Consider the following 19,429-nt stretch of genomic DNA (forward strand, 5'->3'; position numbering starts at 1 on the left):
TGAAACCAGATATCGTAGGAATAACGGAAACGTGGTGGAATGACAGTCACGACTGGAACACAGGTATGGAGGGGTATGTGCTGTTTAGGAAAGACCGGAACAGAGGTAAAGGTGGGGGGGTGGCATTGTATGTCAATAGTGAAATAAACTGTAAAGAAATAATAGTGGATGGATTAGACAACTCAGAGTCCGTCTGGGCAATACTTACAATGGGTAATAGGACTTCTAGAGCCTCTCCGGGGATAGTGCTTGGAGTGTGCTATAGACCGCCAGGATCGACCCAGGATATGGATAAGGAACTATTTAATGTGCTTAGAGAAGTAATAAGCAATAGAAACTGTGTAATTATGGGGGACTTTAATTTCCCAGAAATAGATTGGGGAACAAACGCTAGTAGCAATAATAGGGCTCAGATGTTCCTAGATGTGCTTGATGATCAATTCCTCCATCAAGTGGTAGCTGAACCGACGAGGGGGGAGGCCATTTTAGATTTGATTCTGGTAAGTAGTGAGGACCTCGTTGAGGAAGTGGTAGTAGGGGACAATTTGGGCTCCAGTGATCATGAGCTAATTCGGTTTAAAATACAGGGAAGGAGTAACAGAATTAAGTCAAAGACTAGGGTTTATAATTTTAAAAAGGCCAATTTTAACAAATTAAGGGGACTGGTAAGGGAAGTGGATTGGGCAAACGTATTAATGGATTTAAAGGCAGAAGAAGCCTGGGATTACTTTAAGTTAAAGATGCATGAGCTGTCGGAGGCCTGTATTCCCAAAAAGGGAAAAAGATTACCAAGCAAGAGATTTAGACCGAGCTGGATGAGCGACCGACTCAAAGGGGCGATTAGGAAAAAACAGAAAGCGTACAAAGAGTGGAAGAGGGGAGGGATCAGTAAGGAAATGTACCAAAGCGAAGTCAGAGAATGTAGAGATAGAGTGAGAAAGGCCAAAGGCCGTGTAGAATTGGACCTAGCGAGGGGAATTAAAAGCAATAGTAAGAGGTTTTACAGCCACATAAACAGGAAGAAAGCAAAGAAAGAAGAAGTGGGACCGCTGAAGACTATTGCCGGAGAGGAGATTAAAGACAATCTAGGCATGGCGCAATATCTCAATGAATATTTTGCGTCGGTGTTTAATGAGGCCAATGAAGGGATTAGGGATACTAGCACCATTACAGAGGGGCGTTCGGGATGGGGGATTACCGTATCCGAGGTAGAAACAAAACTTGAACGCCTTAATGGGGCTAAGTCGGGAGGACCGGACGATCTTCATCCAAGAATATTGAAGGAATTGGCGCGGGAAATAGCGGGCCCGTTAGCGATAATATTTAATGAATCTGTAAACTCGGGGGTGGTCCCGTTAGACTGGAGAATAGCTAATGTGGTTCCTATTTTCAAAAAAGGGAAAAAAAGTGATCCGGGTAACTACAGGCCTGTTAGTTTAACATCTGTAGTGTGCAAGGTGTTAGAGAAAATTTTGAAGGAGAAATTAGTTGAGGACCTGGAGGGTAGTGGCAATTGCGATAATTTACAACATGGTTTTACGAAGGGCAGATCGTGCCAAATGAATCTGATCTCCTTCTTTGAGAAGGTAACGGATTTATTAGATAAGGGAAATGCGGTGGACCTAATATACCTGGATTTCAGTAAAGCGTTTGATACTGTACCCCATGAGGAATTATTGGTTAAACTGAAAAACATGGGGATCGATTTGAAAATCCAGAGATGGATAAGGAATTGGTTAATGGGGAGAATGCAGCGGGTCGTATTGAAGGGTGAACTGTCGGGTTGGAGGGAGGTTACCAGTGGAGTTCCCCAAGGTTCGGTTTTGGGACCCATTTTATTTAATCTATTTATAACTGACCTCGGAACCGATTGCAGGAGTAGGCTGGTAAAGTTTGCGGATGATACGAAGGTGGGAGGCGTTGTAAATTCGGAAGAGGATAGGGATATCCTGCAGGGAGACTTGAATGAGCTTGTGAATTGGAGTGTCAGAAATAGGATGAAATTTAATAGTGAAAAGTGTAAGGTGATGCATTTGGGGATGACCAATAATAATTTTAGTTACAAGATGGGGACGCATTGGTTAGAAGTAACGGAAGAGGAGAAGGACCTAGGGGTCCTTGTAGACCGCAGGATGACTATGAGTCGACAGTGTGACGTGGCGGTGAAAAAAGCCAATGCTGTCTTGGGATGCATTAGGCGAGGTATATCCAGTAGGGATAAGGAGGTCCTGCTTCCGTTGTACAAGGCGCTGGTGAGACCTCATTTGGAGTACTGTGTGCAGTTCTGGTCTCCCATGTTTAAAAAAGATGAACTCAAACTGGAACGGGTGCAGAGAAGGGCCACTAGGATGATCAGAGGAATGGAAAACCTGTCGTATGAAAGGAGACTAGAGGAGCTTGGGTTGTTTAGTCTGACCAAGCGAAGGCTGAGGGGGGATATGATTGCTATCTTTAAATATATTAGAGGGATTAATACAAGGGAGGGAGATGAATTATTCCAGTTTAGTACTAACGTGGATACGAGAACGAATGGATATAAACTGGCCGTGGGGAAGTTCAGGCTTGAAATTAGACGAAGGTTTCTGACCGTTAGAGGGGTGAAATATTGGAACGGGCTTCCGAGGGAAACGGTGGGGGCGAGGGACTTGTCTGGCTTTAAGATTAAGTTAGATAAGTTTATGGAGGGAATGGTTTAATGGTAAAACATAGTTGTCAAGGAAAACCAAGCAATGGTAGGTAAATAGCATAATGGCTAAAAGGGGTCAGGATGGAGACTCTTGCCTATATGCTCGGGGTCTTACTGATCGCCATATTTGGGGTCGGGAAGGAATTTTCCTCCAGGGCAGATTGGCTGAGCCTCTGGAGGTTTTTCGCCTTCCTCCGCAGCATGGGGCAGGGATCTCTAGCAGGAGGGTCTCTGCCGATTGAGGTCACTAATAACAGGATTGGGGACTTCAGCAGCAGAGTCCAGGGAAGGGGCGGGGATGGTTTTATGGCCTGCAGCGTGCAGGGGGTCAGACCAGATGATCATAATGGTCCCTTCTGACCTTAAAGTCTATGAGTCTATGAGTCTATGAGTCTTGTTCACCTTAGCCTCTAAGGATAGAACAAGCAGCAATGGGCTTAAACTGCAGCAAGGGAGGTCTAGGTTGGACATTAGGAAAAAGTTCCTAACTGTCAGGGTGGTTAAACACTGGAATAAATTGCCTAGGGAGGTTGTGGAATCTCCATCTCTGGAGCTATTTAAGAGTAGGTTAGATAAATGTCTATCAGGGATGGTCTAGACAGTATTTGGTCCTGCCATGAAGGCAGGGGACTGGACTCGATGACCTCTCGAGGTCCCTTCCAGTCCTAGAATCTATGAAAAAAGAACCATTCTCTGGCAGGCAAAATCCACTTCACTCACAGATGGTGGTTTGAGGACGCTGGCTATCGTTGCAGGCTGGCATGATGTGAACGGCAATTGCCAGGAAGTCCTTTGTTCTTCCTTACCACTCTGCAACTGCCCTCCCCGGAACCCCAGACTGGCACTGACCCCACTTTCCTGAGCTCACTAAGAGAGGGCGCTCTTTTTTATTCTTCCTTTCCGACGGTTTCTTCAAAGACACACATACGCACCGTCCTAAAGGACAGAGTTCACGATTGCCTGAGGCAGGATTCAGTTGGACCTAATTAAGGTTCCAGAAGCAAAAAAAAAAAAAAAAAAATCCCAACAGTACTTGGCTCATTTCTCTTTCCATCCAGCCAAGGATCTCAACAGGCTTTGTAAACGTTCATGACTCAATTATCACCCCCCATAGAGAAACAGAGGCATTGCAGATCAGTTCAGTGACTGACCCAAGGAACTCTGTGGCGGAGACAGAAATAGAACCCAGGTTTAAAGCTGAAGCATGTACCGTCGTCACAAGATTGACTTCCCTTTCCCCCAAATGACCGAGGGAAAAACCAAAGCTGTCACAGTCTGTTGTTCCGGTGCCTGAACTGGCTTTTCAAGTCACGTTGACGAGCGCTTATCCTTGTAACCCGTGAATTGCTAGTGAAGAGAGGCCTGCAGCCTCAACTAAAACCAACAGGAGCAATGGGTCCTCAGCATCTCTTGGACATCAGGAGCCTAGATACCATGGTGATGGGTGGGTTATGGCTAAAGGAGGAAGTAGGTTTGCATGATTAATACATTAACCTGGGACTCAGAAGATCCAGGCTCAATTCCCTGCTCCACCCCTGCCTTCTTGGGTAACTTTGGGCAAGTCACTCTCTTTGCTGCAATTCCTCCATCTGTAAAAGTAGGGTGACAATGCTTCCTCTCCCGCACTCCTTGTCTATTTAGATGGCAAGATCTTCGGGGCAAGGCCTGTCTCTTATTAATGCGTTTGTACAGCGCCTAGAGTGACGGGGGCCTGATCTCAGCTGAAGCCAGGTGGACTACAACACAAAGTAACAAACGAGCGGTGGTTGCATTCCTGAGGGAGAGCTGCCTACCCAACGTGACAGAGCAAACCAGGCATGGATTGGGCAAGATTATTGATGAAGCATAAGTTGGGAGCTGGAAAGAGACTCGTTAGGTTACCTCCATCTTGCTCTCAACCAGCGTGGGATTTACTTGCACTGTGGTTTATCATCCGGCACTTTGTCCCATTCATGAAAATACAAGAGCCGATTACACAGCGCTCCGTCAAATTCTATTTATACCATAACCAGAGGGGGGTTTGCAGAGATGCCATTATACTTCTGGTGGCTCATGTTAGTCATAAGAGAAGTAATAATGTGGTTAAGTGACTGTTCAACTGCTACGGGGAAGAGGAAGCTGTCAATATGCAGCGCTAACACAATGCTGTACGTCCCCAAACTGCAGTAGGAGCGTTAATTAACACAACGCCGCCCCGGGAGGAAGGTGGGCCGGTGTCATCCACGTTCAGAGATGGGGAAATGAAGAGATAAGTGACCTGAGTTCAAGGGGTGCTGGGTCCCCAGCTTCAGTGGGAGCTGTAGACACCCAGGACCTCAAAGTCAGCCAAGTCATTGATGACCTAAGGCCATCCAACAAGCCCATGGCAGGCTCCTGTAGATGACAGTGCTCATCTAAGACCGGGGAGGGGATACAGACCAGTCTGCAACCCCAAATCTTTTTCAGAGTTGCTGCTTCCCAGGAGAAAATCCCCCATCCTGTACGTATGGCCGACGTTCTTTGTTCCCAGAAGTATATACTGACATTTAGCCATACTAACACGTATCGCTTCCAGGCGCCCAGCTTATCAAACAAGCCAGATCAGTGACCTGCCTCCATTATTTATCACTCCCACGTGTGTGTCGTCTGCAAACTTTATCAGCGATGATTTTATGTTTTCTTCCAGGTCATTGATAAAAATGTTCAATAGCGTGGGGCCAAGAACTGATCCCTGCAGGGTCCCACGAGAAACATACCCATTCAATGATGCTTTCCCCTTTACAATTTCATTTTAAGGCCCAACTAGTTAGTCACAGAATGCCTGGCAAGCCATTTGTCCAATTTCAGTTTCCAACTGTCCCCCTTAGTTTGTTATTTTCATTAAGAACGAACGGAGAGTAGAGAGAAGGACTTAGTGGAGGAAAGCGACACCCCGATATCCTGCACCCCGGAGGCCCAAATGTTGGAGCTCTGCCCTTTTGGCAGCTTCGCAAAACTTGGTTAATTTCCCAGCCCACATGCCGATTTGCATAGCATTACCCAGCATGCCCCACACTGAGACTTCCCCCCCCCCCCTTTCACGTCCCAACCGGCTCATGCCATAAATAAGATAGGAGAGAGAAAACTAATACAGCCCCACGATGCATTATTCATCCCTGGCCCCATTGTTATGACAGATTTACAGCAGCTAATACATGCAAACTAAGTTTGGGCACTAAATGTGAAATTTAAGGGCGGGAGAAAAAAAGACTATTCAACACTCCCTCCTTAGGCCAAGCAACAAGGAGATCTTTTGCCTTGGCTCCCATCTCATCCTGGGTAGCGAGAGGCATTGCTAGCTCTGGTGTCAAAGGCCAGCTAGCCAACACTACTAGGCACCACTACACAATAATTGCCAGAGCTGTAGGAAGGTAATTCAAGTAGGACAGCGAAAGGCAGGTTAGCTTCAGCCCTATCACTGCATCGCCAGTCAAACTCGGCGTGGTCTTAAAATCTGGCTTGCATGCATGGAACGTGCTCCCTGGATTAGCCCGTAAGACCGTGACTCCCCACCCAAGACACTTCTGCTGCCATGCCTACAAGAAAGCCAGATAACGAAGGCTACGTTGGCCGGGTGCATGTGTGAATCTCTGTTATACAGACACACCCATGCAGAGCCTCGGCTGGTGTCATTTGCCACAACTTCAGTGACCTCCCTGACATAGCAGCTGCTTACGCCGCCCTCCCTCGCTAGTTGTCTCGTATTTGGGACCATCACGCATCGTTAGCTTAAGTTGCTGAGAAGTCACCGCTACCCTCATCCTTCCCTGTGTGATTTGTCCGTCTTCTGTTGCATCTTGTTTTTGTATCTGATGAAATCTTCCGGGCAGGGACCCTGCTGTCACTTACACGCGTAATGGAGCCCTGATCCTCTCAGGGTTTTATACTGCCCGTCGCCACGGTATCCGAGCCCCTACTGCATAGCCCAGCACAAATGGTAACACACAGTAACCTCCTCGCCAGCCCCCCGATGCTCTCCTGCCACACGCCAGGACTATACAGAACACCGCCGCTAGAAATCACCTTCCTCCCTCAGGGTTAGGGCCACGTCACCCTCCTCAAGCCGTTCACTGGTCTCCCGCTCGCTGCATTAAGCCTAGGTCACAGTCTGCTCCTCGCACTGCCTCATCTCCACGGCCTTGACAAGGTTCGGTAGCTCCGGCCCGTTTCCCTTCTCCGTACAGAAGGGGTGTTTGGAGATTTCCGCTCTGATGAAGAGCCCCAGCGGGGGCTAGTGGGAGACCTGCCAGAGATCATTTGGGGATCCAGACCCACTCACCTCCTGCACCCTGCTGAGGTGCCCAGGCAGAACTTTGGGGCAGGGGGCGCTGCCGGGCTGGATCGAGGCATACGGGCGGGGCTGTGTGCCCGGCCTGGCAGTGGGTGCTGCCGGCCAGAACTGCCATGCATTGCCGGAGCAGACTGCAAAAAAGCTTGCCTATGTGTAGGGATGCAGACCCCTTTCGGTGTAAATGCCAGCTCCTTCCGGCGTCGGTCCAGGGGAGTTAGAAAGGAGAAGCCGTGGCTGGAAGAGGGAACTGTGCGACCCTGAATCCGCCAGGCCTTGGGGCTGGTCAGGCACGTGAAGGGAAAGAGGCAGAATCAGACGTGATGGAGGGCGGGGGTTCGCGCCGTGGGGAAGGGAAGTTCTTTGCGACACACACAAACACGTCTGACAGCAAAGAGCATCTCCGGCGAACAGCGCTGATGATTGTCCCCGGCCTTCAACCCCGGCTGCTGCACGCTGCGAGGCGCCGCAATTACAGGTAATAAGCGCCCCCGGGGTCGCCCTCCGTCTTCCTTGAGAAGAGCTTCCCACTCCCACCCCCGCCCGGGGAGGGGTAACGGCTGGCGAGACAGAGCCTGTGTGATGTTTGCGGGGACTGTCATTAGCTGTAGCCCGCGGAACGAAGCCCATTTCCTGTTCAGTCGCTTGCTATTAAATATGGATCGCGTTCACCTCGGTCCCGTACGGAATGGAAATGGGATGGCGGGGGCGAAAGGCCGGCTCCCCCCGTCCCGCGCACGCCTCCCCTCAATGTTTCCATTTCAACTGGGCTGTCGATGTGCGCGTCTTCATCTCTGCTCCCCCACCCCCACCCGACTGCAGCTCACCGACACCCCCCCCCACCGTGGGGATCTCTGGCCCAGTGTAAAACGCAGGCTAAAGGCGGTATTGATCCCTTTTCAAAGCCGCTAGCACACTGCTGGTCTTAAATACAAGAGCGGAAAGGCCAGGGGCTGCGGCTTGCCCTGCCGGGGTGTTATACAGTGGCCGAGGCGAGGTGCGGCGCTGGGACACGGTGACTTGGCCCTAGGGGCCGGATCCTCAGCTGGGGGTGTGGGCCATTGACGCCAGTCGAGTGACACTGATCGACACCAGCTGGGGATCCGGGACTAGATTCTTTTCTTCCAGCCAGGGCTGCCACCATGGAAAACGGAGGAAGCAGGGTCTGGTGGATAAGACCCGAGCTGAATTTCAGGACAGGCCTGCCTGTAGCTGCATCCCCTCAGACAAATCACTTGGCCTCTCTGCCTTAGGCTACGTCTACACGACCACTTAGGTGAGTAAAACATGTGTCGTTCGGGGGGAGGGGGAGTGAATAAGCCACCCCCGGAGTGACGTCAGTGACACCAACTTAAGCGCTGGTGTATACGGCGCTATGCCGGTGGGAGGCACTCCCACCGTTCCTGCGGGGGCTGATTAAGTAAGTGGGCGAGCTCTCTCCCATCAGTGTAGAGCAGCTACACTAGGGAACTCACGGCAGTGCAGCCGCATCGTACAGCCGCGCCGCTGGAAGGTCTCTAGTGTCCCCCGCTGTACAATTGCAACACCCCCCCTCTCCTCAGCATTGCGGGGGTTAAAGTGCTTTTCTCCTCAGAAACGGGACACTTCGGGCTCCTAGCTTATCTCCAAGCCCCCACGCTCCAGTGTACAAGTTTAAACAGAGACAGGAGCGGGGATAGAGGGCGGGGTTCTACATGTGGCCCCTACAAACCTCACCTGGGACTGGGGAGTCAAGCTAGCTTCTCTCCAGCGCTCCCATCCTCCCCGGCAACCAGGGCCAGGAGGCCAAAATTATTCCCTGGGTGGTAGCTAGGCAGCCCCCATGCCAGGGGTGGGTTTGCACGGGCGTATCGGAGTGGCCCTTTAAGAGGAAGAAAGGAGGAAGGAACAGGCTGCAGTCCCCTCTCCCAGAGCCAGGCTGGCTCCTTAGGGGCTCACGAGAGCCTTACGCCTGAGTGGATGTGACCGATTCCGCCCAACGGCCCCGCTGTCATTTGACAGGAGGCATCCGAGGGTGCGTGCGATCTGGCGGTCAGCGGCTCAGATCCCAGGCGCATCAGGTCCGGCGCCCGAGTTAAAGCGGGCAGCACAACGCTCTCTACGGGAAGAAAGGTCTTACAGCAGCTGGAGAGACGCACGCGCAGCAGGGAGTCTGCGCTCCAATGCAAAGGTGGGAAAAAAATTAAAAGCACTGTAATAATGCCGCCCAGCCCATCATCAGTTGGTAGCTTGTGCCATCTAGGGCCAGCTCCAGGCACCAGCCCTCCAAGCATGTGCTTGGGGCAGCACCTGGAGGGGGGCGGCGCTCACCCGAGGAGAGCGGCGCTCACCCGGGGAGACCGGGGCCGCGGCCGGGCTCTCCGCCCTCCTCCCGGCGCTCTGGCCGGCCGGGGAGAGCGGAGCCGCGGCCGGGCTCGCCACCCTCCTCCCGGCGCTCCGGCCGGCCGGGGAGAGCGGGGCTGCCCTCCCTCGGTGCTCTGGCCGGCTGGGGAGAGCAGGGCCGTGGCCGGGCTCTCCGCCCTCCTCCCGGTGCTCCGGCTGGTTGGGGAGAGCGGGGCCGCGGCCGGGTTCGCTGCCCTCCCCACAGCGCTCCGGCCGCCGGGGAGAGCGGAGCCGTGGCGGGCTCGCCACCCTCCCCCAGCGCTCCGGCCGGCTGGGAAGAGCAGGGCCGCGGCCGGGCTCGGCGCCCTCCCCTGCCGCGCTCCCTGCCAGGGGGCAGCAAAAAGCTTTTTTGCCTGGGGCCGCAAAAAAGCCAGAGCCGGCCCTCGTGCCATCGCCCCATTGACTAACGAGCTGCAGCCACACAGTTCATCAGGCAGGAGGAATCCAGCCGAGGGCAGCCTGGCTCCCACTGCAGATGGCCTGATCCATCACCGTGGCTGTCCTGCTCTGGGAACAAACACACATCCCACAGTGCGGACTCCACCTCACCCCGAACAGCCCCTCGCTGGTGGAGCGATGCCAGCAGCTCCCACTGAGAGCACAGGCCAGGCGAGGGACTGAACCAGCAGCCTGCCAAATCCAAGCTGCGGCTGCCTGCACCAGGCCTAGCGGGAAGCCTCCAGAGCGGCCTGAAATACCTCTTTGTCCCCCACGCTTGGGCCCATCAAATATCAGGGCCTGTGCCCCGGCTTGGCTCAGAGTGGAGCCCAATGACACCTTGCCAGGGGGCACTCGGGGTGCTGCCAGCTACACCAGCTTTCGCATCTGAGACTCGAGTCTGCAGCATGGCTACGGGGTCCCCCGAAGTTGGCCTGGCAGTACCAGCCGTGGGAGGCTGGGGTGCGGGGTGTCATGAGCTCTGGGGGGCAGGCAGGGCACACGCCCTGGCGCTTACTGGGCATTGTAAAGAACTGGGGAGTCTTACGGGGCTGTCGCATTTGTATTTAACCGTTTCAGAGCCAGAAAGAGCAACAGACTATAAAAGTCTATTTTAAAGCCTCCGCTTCTCCTATACGCCAACTCCCCAACTCAGGGGGACCTCTGAATCCCACCCCACGCCAGCCCTTCCAGCAAGCCCCACTGCATCCTGAACTCAGCACCGAGCTCAGGACTGCAGTCTGCAGTCCCTTGAGCCTGGCATTTAGTACCTTCAGACTGACTTGGACTAGTGTGGGCTTTTATAATCCCCTCCACTAGGGCTTCCCAAGCACCTGGCCTTTGTTAAACCCACATCATCCAAACCGGCCTCTGCTGGAGCTGAAGGAGATCTCCTTCAATCACTTGTAGTAGTAGATCCCTTATCCTCTCTGTGGTCCAAGTTACTACAGTTATCTGTAGTATGGAAATGCCCAGAGACCATCCATGAATAGGACCCCCTTTTGACTGGCATTGTACAAACCCAGGGGGCAACCCACACTCACTGCCAGCGGGTTAGATGCCACCCCTGCCTTTGGGTGTGCCAAGCCAAGCTTCTGACCATCTCTGGCCACTACGACCTGTGGAATCACTAGAACACGAGGGTGCCAGGCCCATTCAGCCAGCCGATCTGTCCAGCAAATGGTTAACTTGTCCGCGCTGGGGCGCTGGCGGGCAGGGGAGGCCGGTTAATGAACAGTGCGCCCCGGCGCTCTAACAGACGCGAAGCGAGCATGCTCCCCCCGCACGCCAAGGGACGTTTTCAATCAAATCGCAGCCCATTAGGCATGAGGCAGCAGAGAGGCCGGGGCAGACTCATCCTGGGAGCAGCCCATCTCCATAATAGCATGGGAGCGCGCCGAGGAAGGCCGTGGCGGGCCGGAGCGCAGGGAGCGCTCAACCGAGAAATGCACCATCGTTAGAGGCCTGCTATTAGACAGTGAGGGAGCGGGCCTGGGATGGAAATGCCCAGAGAACGCCTCCAGCTGCAGCACCTTGGGCACGGCGACAGCAGCACGCAGTGGCCAGGCAGGGCACTGCCCACAAATCTTGCCTTAGTCTTTCACAGGTGAGGCAAGCCGGGGCTGGCTGAGCCAGTCACAGGAAGGGTTCTCTGCTGTCTTTCAGGGGGCTGGCTCGCCCTTCAGGCATAGGGGAAGGGCTGCCCCCGTCTCCAGGAGCCCAGCCAGTCACACTGAGGGCCCGTCTACACTTGAAACACTACAGCAGTACAGGGGCATCAGTGGAGACACTGCCTGACGCCGGTGGGAGGGCTTCTCCCATTGCTGGAGTTAATCCCCCACCCCGAGAGGCGGTAGCCAGGTTGACGGAAGAATTCTTCCATCCGCCCAGCACTGTCTAAGCAGGGATGCACGTCAGGTTACGTACGTCACTCAGGGGTGTGGCTTTTTCATACCCCTGAGCGAGGCAGCTGGGTCGATGGCCAGCCCCGGGGGTCTGTCTACACTCCAGTTGGAGGTGTGCCTGCAGCGCGTGTAGACGGATCCGAGCTAGCCTTAACCGAACTCGCGCCAACAACAAGAGCAGTAAAACCATGGCAGCACGGGCTGTACCAGCCGCCCGGGTCGCAGAGTAGGGACCCACGCAGTGAGCCCAGCCTGCCGCGGTTTCAGAGCGGCTGGTATTTGAAGTTCGCTAGATGGAGCTCTTGTCTGTAGACACACCCGGAGGCACTCGAGCAGTGGCCTCTGGCTGAAGCCTGGGGCCCGGCTGGCTGGCTCCTGAGGGAGTGACGCAGCAGAGCTCAGCCCGTCCTGGCTGGGGGAGCATCTAGGATGAAGTACGAGAGCTCAGCCAGTCCCACGGGGTGCAGGAGACCCTGTGTGCACCGGGGCGTATCCAAACTGCAAACAGCAACCCTCCCCACCCCCCAAATACATTCCAGATCTTTTAGCCAGGCTGCATGTCATGCTGCCAACTTCCCCGCTCTCACTGCCAATCCACCCTCCTGCAGCCGGTCCTCACCCACCACACTCCTCCTTGAGAGGCTCTGTCCTCCAGCTCTACGTAGCTCTGGTGCCATCTTCACCCACTCTCACAGCATCACTCGCTGTCTTGACCCACACAGCCCCCCAACGTCGCCCTGGGCTCCTGGCCACCACCGAGCACCCAGCATCCCTGCTTGGCTGTCCTAGACACCTTGCCTCTTTCCTTGCAATTGCCATCCCCGCCTTCCTCCTTATCCCCCTCCACCAGCAACAGCTGTACCCCCCTTTCCGGGTCCCCAGGCCAGTACTTTTGGCAGTTCCCCTCCTCCCCCCACATCCAGTCACCCTGCAGATGCATCCGAAGCCAGGGGTCAGAGCACTGAGAGCATGAAGCTCCGCCCGGCCGCACACCCCCACGGGTTCTGCGCCGTTCCCGTGCTGCTCAGAGCCCCCACCGAGGGGCGCGCAGCCAGGCTGCCCCAGGCACCGGCCTCTTCCCTTGCAATCGTTCCGGCCTTCACAAGCAAGTAAGGAGTAAGCCCGAGACAAAGGGCTCTTGGACGAGCGTGCAGGGTAGGCCAGGCTCGGTCCAGAGCAGCTGGAGTTAACACTTGCCAGCGCTAAGGATGAGACAGCACTGGGCTAAAGTGGGCTAAAGCCATAGCGACCCCAAGGAGCAAGCGGCTCACCCCGGCATGTTCAGCCATCACACCATACTCTTACCTCCCCACCCCTGGCTGCTCACAGGGTGCAAGCAAACTCACCCCCTCCCAGCCACCTTCCGCATCTCACAGCTGGAGCCATCTGTGCACAGCCACGTAGGGGAGCACAGGCCAGAAACTCCCCGCGCAGACGCAGGAGCGGGGACAGAGGAGCCTAGGCCAGGCCTCATCTGGGCCAGCTGGTCAGTCACCCGGCACATGGTTCGAGGAGCTGGGAGAGTACGTGTAGGGAGGGCGGAAAGGAAGGAACCCCCACCCCGAAGGAGGCTGGAATCCTGGCACCCAGCCTTGCATGTGGCAAGGGGCACTGAACCACGGCAGTACCTGTGCCTGCAGGCTGGCAGCATCCAGCACGGTGACCTGGTTGGCACAGCTGGCCCACACGGTGTCATCCAGCGTCAGCAGGGTTCGCACCGGTCCGGTCCCCACCTCCAGACAGGTGGGCTGCGCCTCGAGGTCCCACAGCCCCCCTGCAGAAAATAAAAGGAGAGCAAAATCAGAGACCGCTCATCATAGACCAGAGGAGGAAAGGCACCCTAGAGCCAGATCTCAGCCCCGCCCCAATCTAGGGCTTTACCTTCAGGAGTCTCCGATCAGACTCTGATCCCCAGCTGAAACCCAGACCGGGGCATCTCATGCTACCACCATGGCAGACCCACATTTCAATAGATAGCTGGAGCCCCACTCCTGCCCCATCCCTCCATCCGTTCACCAGCTCGCCACTCCCTGGGACACCTGCAGCCATTGTTCCCATGCAACGGTAACAGCAGGAAAAGATGTCGCTACCGACAGCTACCTCCAGGGAGCGTTAGCCGCCGAAAGTGGGCGGGATCTGCCCGATGCTCCCCACAGAACCCAGGCCAGGGCTCCATGGACCTGAGTTTGAAAGCCTCTGGCCTCACACCTGGCCCTCCCCAGCACGTCCACCCCTCTGCGGAGGCGTTCCCAGCAGGGCTGGGGGCAGAGGGAGGAGCTGGCCGGCAACAGGAATTCGGGTGGCTGGCTCAGCAGAGCAGCAACGTCTCTTTCCCCTACGAATCAAGTCTCACCTGATGCCTCCACATTCTGAATGCGGCAGCAGGAAAACAAGCGCAGTTCTCTTCCCTGCAGCCCTGACAGCATGCATGGTCTATTTATAACCAGGCTGCCAGGTGCAGGCGAGGGGGGGATGGCGTGGGATTGCTCACATGGAAGAGCACAAAATACTGGGGAGCATGGTGCAAACGCCATCTTTTCCAGCCAGCGGCGGCTCCCTTGCCACTCTCCCAGAACTTGGGCAGCAGCCTCAAGGGGACTAATTAACTCCCTTTCCTCTGCCATCGCACGGGCATGGAGAACAGATCGTGGGGGAAGGCTGAGCCCGGTGGCAGAACTTGCCTGGCTCGCAGCCTCCTGTGCAGAGCACCCTGGTGCGGGGAATGGGCTGTTCCTCGCACAAGACCCGGTCACGTTTCCCCGCCTTTGCTGTGATTATTCCAGCCGTTCCCAACTGCCACCTAGCTCTGTTTGTTAAACGGATCCAAAGAGCAAGGTGAGGGGTTCTCAGATGGGACAGAATCATAGAATCTCAGGGTTGGAAGGGACCTCAGGAGATCATCTAGTCCAACCCCCTGCTCAAAGCAGAACCAATCCCCAATTAAATCATCCCAGCCAGGGCTTCGTCAAGCCTGACTTTAAAAACCTCTAAGGAAGGAGATTCCACCACCTCCCTAGGTAACCCAGTCCAGTGCTTTACCACCCTCCTAGTGAAAAAGTTTTTCCTAATATCCAACCTAAACCTCCCCCACTGCAACTTGAGACCATTGCTTTCTGTATTTAATAAAATAACTTTTTACTTATTAATTAACCCAGAGTATGTATTAATACCTGGGGAGGGGGAGGGCAAACAGCTGTGCCTCTCTCTCGATCAGTGTTATAGAGGGCACGCGGGGGTGCGAGGGGATCACAGATCACATGCACGGCAGCGCACATCTGCCCAGTTAGAAATATGTCTGCAGCGGCAGCACCATGCGGCTCTTTGCCCCGGAGCTTTGAAATGCGATTTAAGAAACGGGCCTTGGCACACGGCTGCGCGGCGGCTTTCCTCCCGTGCCCTTCAGCACTTCCCCACGCTAGGCCCGGCCTGTCGTTCAGAGGAACTGAACTGCCTCGGCTCTTTCATCAGGGCATCCCGCGGCGCCAATTTCCCCACAAAAGGCGCGGCGGGACTGACCTTTCCCACCCCTAGTATTTTCTGAGCGGCAGCCCCTGCTGCAGGCTGACCCCTCTTGACACCTGCCCGACGTGAACCATGAAAGGATCCCTTTGCTGCCCGACTCCCGACCCGCAGCGCGCGCGACTCTACAGACGGTTGAAAGAGCCGGAGGCGGCGGCATCTCTTCAGGGAAACGGGGACGCTCAGGAAGCTAATTAAAACGACGAGGTTACCGATTAAACCGGAGACTGGAGAAGAAAAGAGCCAGCACGCCGCCAACGGCGGGTGGGGCAGCGCAGGGAATCGGGGCAGATCAATCGCCTGCTGCCTTCGGGGGGTTCTCACTGTGGTGCCGAGCTGGAACAGAAACCCCTCCTGCGGCAGGGCACACAGCAGCCTCGAAGGTCAGGTCACCTAGTCTGATCTGTTCATTGCAGGCCACAGAACCCTCCCCACCCCCTCTAACTGGTTCAAGAAGGAACTTTACCCAGCTCTCCTCCCCACCCCCCATGGGTACGTTATTCCTAGACTCCCAACTTCAAGGTGTCTTGCACCTTCCTTGCTTCTGGTGTTGGCCACCATCAGAGACAGGACCCTGGGCTAGACGGGCCCGTCTGACCCAGCCTGGCCATTCCTATGATCCATGAGTAAGCTTTTCTCCTAGGAGTCAGTGGGTCTATTTGAGGAAATGTGAGCAAGTCGCTTGAGCGCGGGGCAGTTTGCTCGGCGGAGTTTGGCGAGGTGTTTGGTTTTAAAGCCTCAAGCGCTCAGAAGCTCCCAGAAGGCTATAGAAGGGATCCGGCCTTGGCTGCATCCCGAACACAGGAGCTGAGGCATCCACAGCAGAAGATCCTCCCACTTGAGGTAAAGGAGTAACTGTTGGCTGTGTCGATAGCAGGCCGCGACAGTTGCAGCGGGGTGGCCAGGAGGTAACACGGTAACGCCAACCAAGCTAGTGTTAAACCCCCCCCCCCATGTTACGTGTGTGTTTTGAACAGAATTTGACACTTCCCAGCTCCTGAGAGATCTGAACCGAAGCCGCCCTGCCCGAAGGACTGATGGGCCCTCCCAGCCCTAGACTTTGAGGACGTTTGGGCAATTCAGCTCCACATCCAGTCTGGAAGAACCATTCCCCGCTCAATGCCCGTTGCTTCTCTGGACTCAAAGGGGAAGTGCTGCAAGTCTGGGGAGGACACGCCGTGTTCTTCAGACAAAACAGAGGTTGGATCCCTGCTTTAAGCCCCAAGTGGAACTCAACCCGAAGCACGAAACCACGAACCAGCACCTCCACAGTGCTACGGCTGAGAGTCCAGGCGGGACGTTTCCAGCTCAGGTTCCTCAGCACCTTAGGGACATTTCCACCAGTTATTTTTATTCACTAAATCTCTCCCCTGTTCACGCACACAATTCGCTGCTCTACAACTTGTCATTGACAATAATTCTCCACCCACAGCTCACTCAGGAGCATTGTCTCACACGCGACACCTTAAAACTCTCACCGTTTTGATTAGACCCAGGTCAGGTCGTATGGTTCATTCCCTGATCGGATACACTTCACTTCTAGTCAGGTTCCTCGTGCAGTCCCGTCTGCAAAGGTTCATGGGTTTTAATGCCCGGAAGGAACCACTGTCAGCATCCAGCATTCATAGCCCAGGCCTGCACTGAATCTCATAGAAATGTAGGGTTGGAAGGTCCCTCCAGAGGCCAGCCCCCTGTGCTGAGGAAAGACCAAGAACCAAATAAACCTAGACCAGCCCTGACAGGCGTTTGTCCAACCTGTTCTTAAAAACTTCCCTTGGAAACCTATTCCAGAGCTTAACGATCCTTATAGTAAGAAAGCTTTTCCTGACATCTAACCTAAATCTCTCACTGCAGATGAAGCCCATTATTATTTGTCCCACCTTCAGTGGACACGGAGAACAATAAATCACCATCCTCTTTAGAACAGCCCTGAAGACTATCCGGTCCCCCCCGCCCCAGTCTTTTCTCAAGATAGCACAGGTCATAGAATTTCACCCCGTAATTCCTGCAGCGAAGGAAAATTTTTTTCCTGCTATTGAAGTGACACTACAGAGCCGATTAATTTGCAGCTGAACTACAGAGCATCTTTTCGAAAGACATCCAATTTGGATTTAAAGCTTTACCGTGATGAATTCACCACCACCACTTGCTAAGCTGTTTCAATGGCTAATTGCCCTCACTTAAAAATTAGCATCTTATTCCCCAAATGATTTTTTTTTTTAAACTGCCAACTATTGGATCTTGTCATGCCTTCATCTGCTACATGAAAGGGCTTCCTAACGGCAGATCTCTCTTCCCTGGTACCTGTAGTTTGTAATCAAGTCAACCCTTAGCCCTCTCTTTGATAAGATAATGATCTTAATCTATTTAAGTCTCTCCCTGCAAGGCCTGTTTTTCAAATCTCAGATGGGTTTTTGGAGCTCTCCGAGCCCTTCTGCAATATTCACTTAACGTCGGCTGTTCCAGAAAATGTGCGATTTCATTTGAAGGAACAACAGACCAGTTACTTTTGGCCTAAGAATCTGCAAGAGAATTTATGGAAATATTTCTTCTTGAATTATTTACCCAGCCCTCATCAGGTGCTTCACACCAAAAATCTCTGCAGAAGAACGCAAGATAAGGACTGAACGCAGCCTGGTCAGCCACCTTGTCCATTTTCCAGGTTTGGGAGAACCAGAGCTGGCATAGATTGGCACAGCTCTACCGACTTCAGGGGCATTAAGCCAATTTGTGCCAACTGGGGATCTGGCCCAGAGACCCCTGGGCTCTGAGGAGCAGCCCTGGAAGAAACGACAAATAATTTTTTAGGACGGAAAAGCTTGAGATGCTGGCATCTCACCAAGCCAGAGGGAGGGAGGGTAAACCGATGCTTTGCTAATTTCTGCCCTTCTGGTCAAGGAGAAGGAATGGGGGAAAATGGAACAGAAAGAAACTTAGTATCTTCCTGAAGCCGGTCTCAGCAATGCCTCTGCCCCAGAAGCAGCGGCACAGAAAACGACCACGGCATGTGTCGAGTAACAGCGCGGTGATGTATTGTCACAAACATGACACCACATGGTTCCCATACAGCCCACACAGGAGGCGCTGAGGGGGACACACCAGCGGGGAGAGGAAGAGATCCCCTAACGCTCACTGGCCACTATCAACGAGAGCATTGGGGTGCCCGGGCCGAGGGGAGAGCCATTCTGCGGACACTCAACCCAGACTAGCTCTTACCTCCCTCATCCCTGATTTCTCTGGCTTTCCAGGCAGCCTTATTGGTCTCACTAGGACCATATGCCCCTGACATGTGCCACCAGCACCACTGACAAAGGCAAAGCCCCTTGAGCTCAACTGGAAAAGGGACATTCCCCACCATGCTGCACTCCACCATTGGGAATCCATGCCCAGCGCCACCGCATGAGACTTCCAAAATCTGAGGGCTGAGAGATAACCAGAGCCCTTGATGACGCCCATGGGCTGCTCTTCTGAGCCCAGGTCCTTAGCAGAGCTCCTCTGAACAGACGAGGGATCGAGGACTCTGTCGGCTCATGCTGCATGTACACCGGCGTCCTGGATTGCATACCCGCCTTTGGCCAGTGGCCGGGTCCCGAAGCCTTGGGAAGGCTGGACTGCCAAGCTCCATGTTAAAGCCAGAGGACAGGGATCAGCAGAGACCCACCATCTGGGATCATACTGCAGCTCAGGAATTAGCCGCCCTCTCTGTAACTACAAGGGTAGTGCAGCCACGTTCCCTCACATGCTCCTTTCTCCACGTCCCCGCTGCTTTAATCTCTGTCCCGGGAGCTGGTGGATTCAGACCCTATTCTGTGCTACACGTTCCCTGCCTTCCTCTCCAACGCCCACCCAAGCCAGAGCCCAAGCACGGCTCTGCCCACGGACTGGGGCGCTGCTCCAGTGTGATCCGGACCCCTTTTAGGGGATACGGAGGCTTTGTTCAGCTCGTAGAGGGGCAGAGGGACCCAGGCACATTACAAATGTCTCTGCACAGACTTGCATGTTCATTCAGGCTCTTTCCTGCCCTCTAATGGTAACACAGGGGTATTCCCTAACCCGGCGAATATGGGTCTCGCAGGAGTAGGAGCGGGGAGCTTCACACAGCATCCTCCCCCATGCCTCCCATAACGCCTTTGGGCTTCTCAGCCCCCTGCCAGTCCTACGCGCCAAACTGCAATCGAGATCCAGCGCCTTCCC

General features: G+C 54.4%; 1 protein-coding gene across 17 annotated transcripts in view; it reads right to left on the reverse strand.

Moving 5' to 3' along the window:
• ARHGEF10L (Rho guanine nucleotide exchange factor 10 like) overlaps window positions 1–19,429 on the reverse strand; it is a 195,690-nt gene that overhangs the window by 28,671 nt on the left and 147,590 nt on the right. For all 17 annotated transcript variants that reach the window (XM_065575085.1, XM_065575083.1, XM_024111244.3 and 14 more), the window contains one exon: window positions 13,345–13,490. In XM_065575085.1, coding sequence (XP_065431157.1) covers window positions 13,345–13,490 — 146 coding nt within the window. The remainder of the gene's footprint in view (window positions 1–13,344; window positions 13,491–19,429) is intronic.

The sequence above is a fragment of the Chrysemys picta genome, chromosome 21 (genome assembly GCF_011386835.1).
Source record: "Chrysemys picta bellii isolate R12L10 chromosome 21, ASM1138683v2, whole genome shotgun sequence".
NCBI lineage: Eukaryota > Metazoa > Chordata > Testudines > Emydidae > Chrysemys > Chrysemys picta.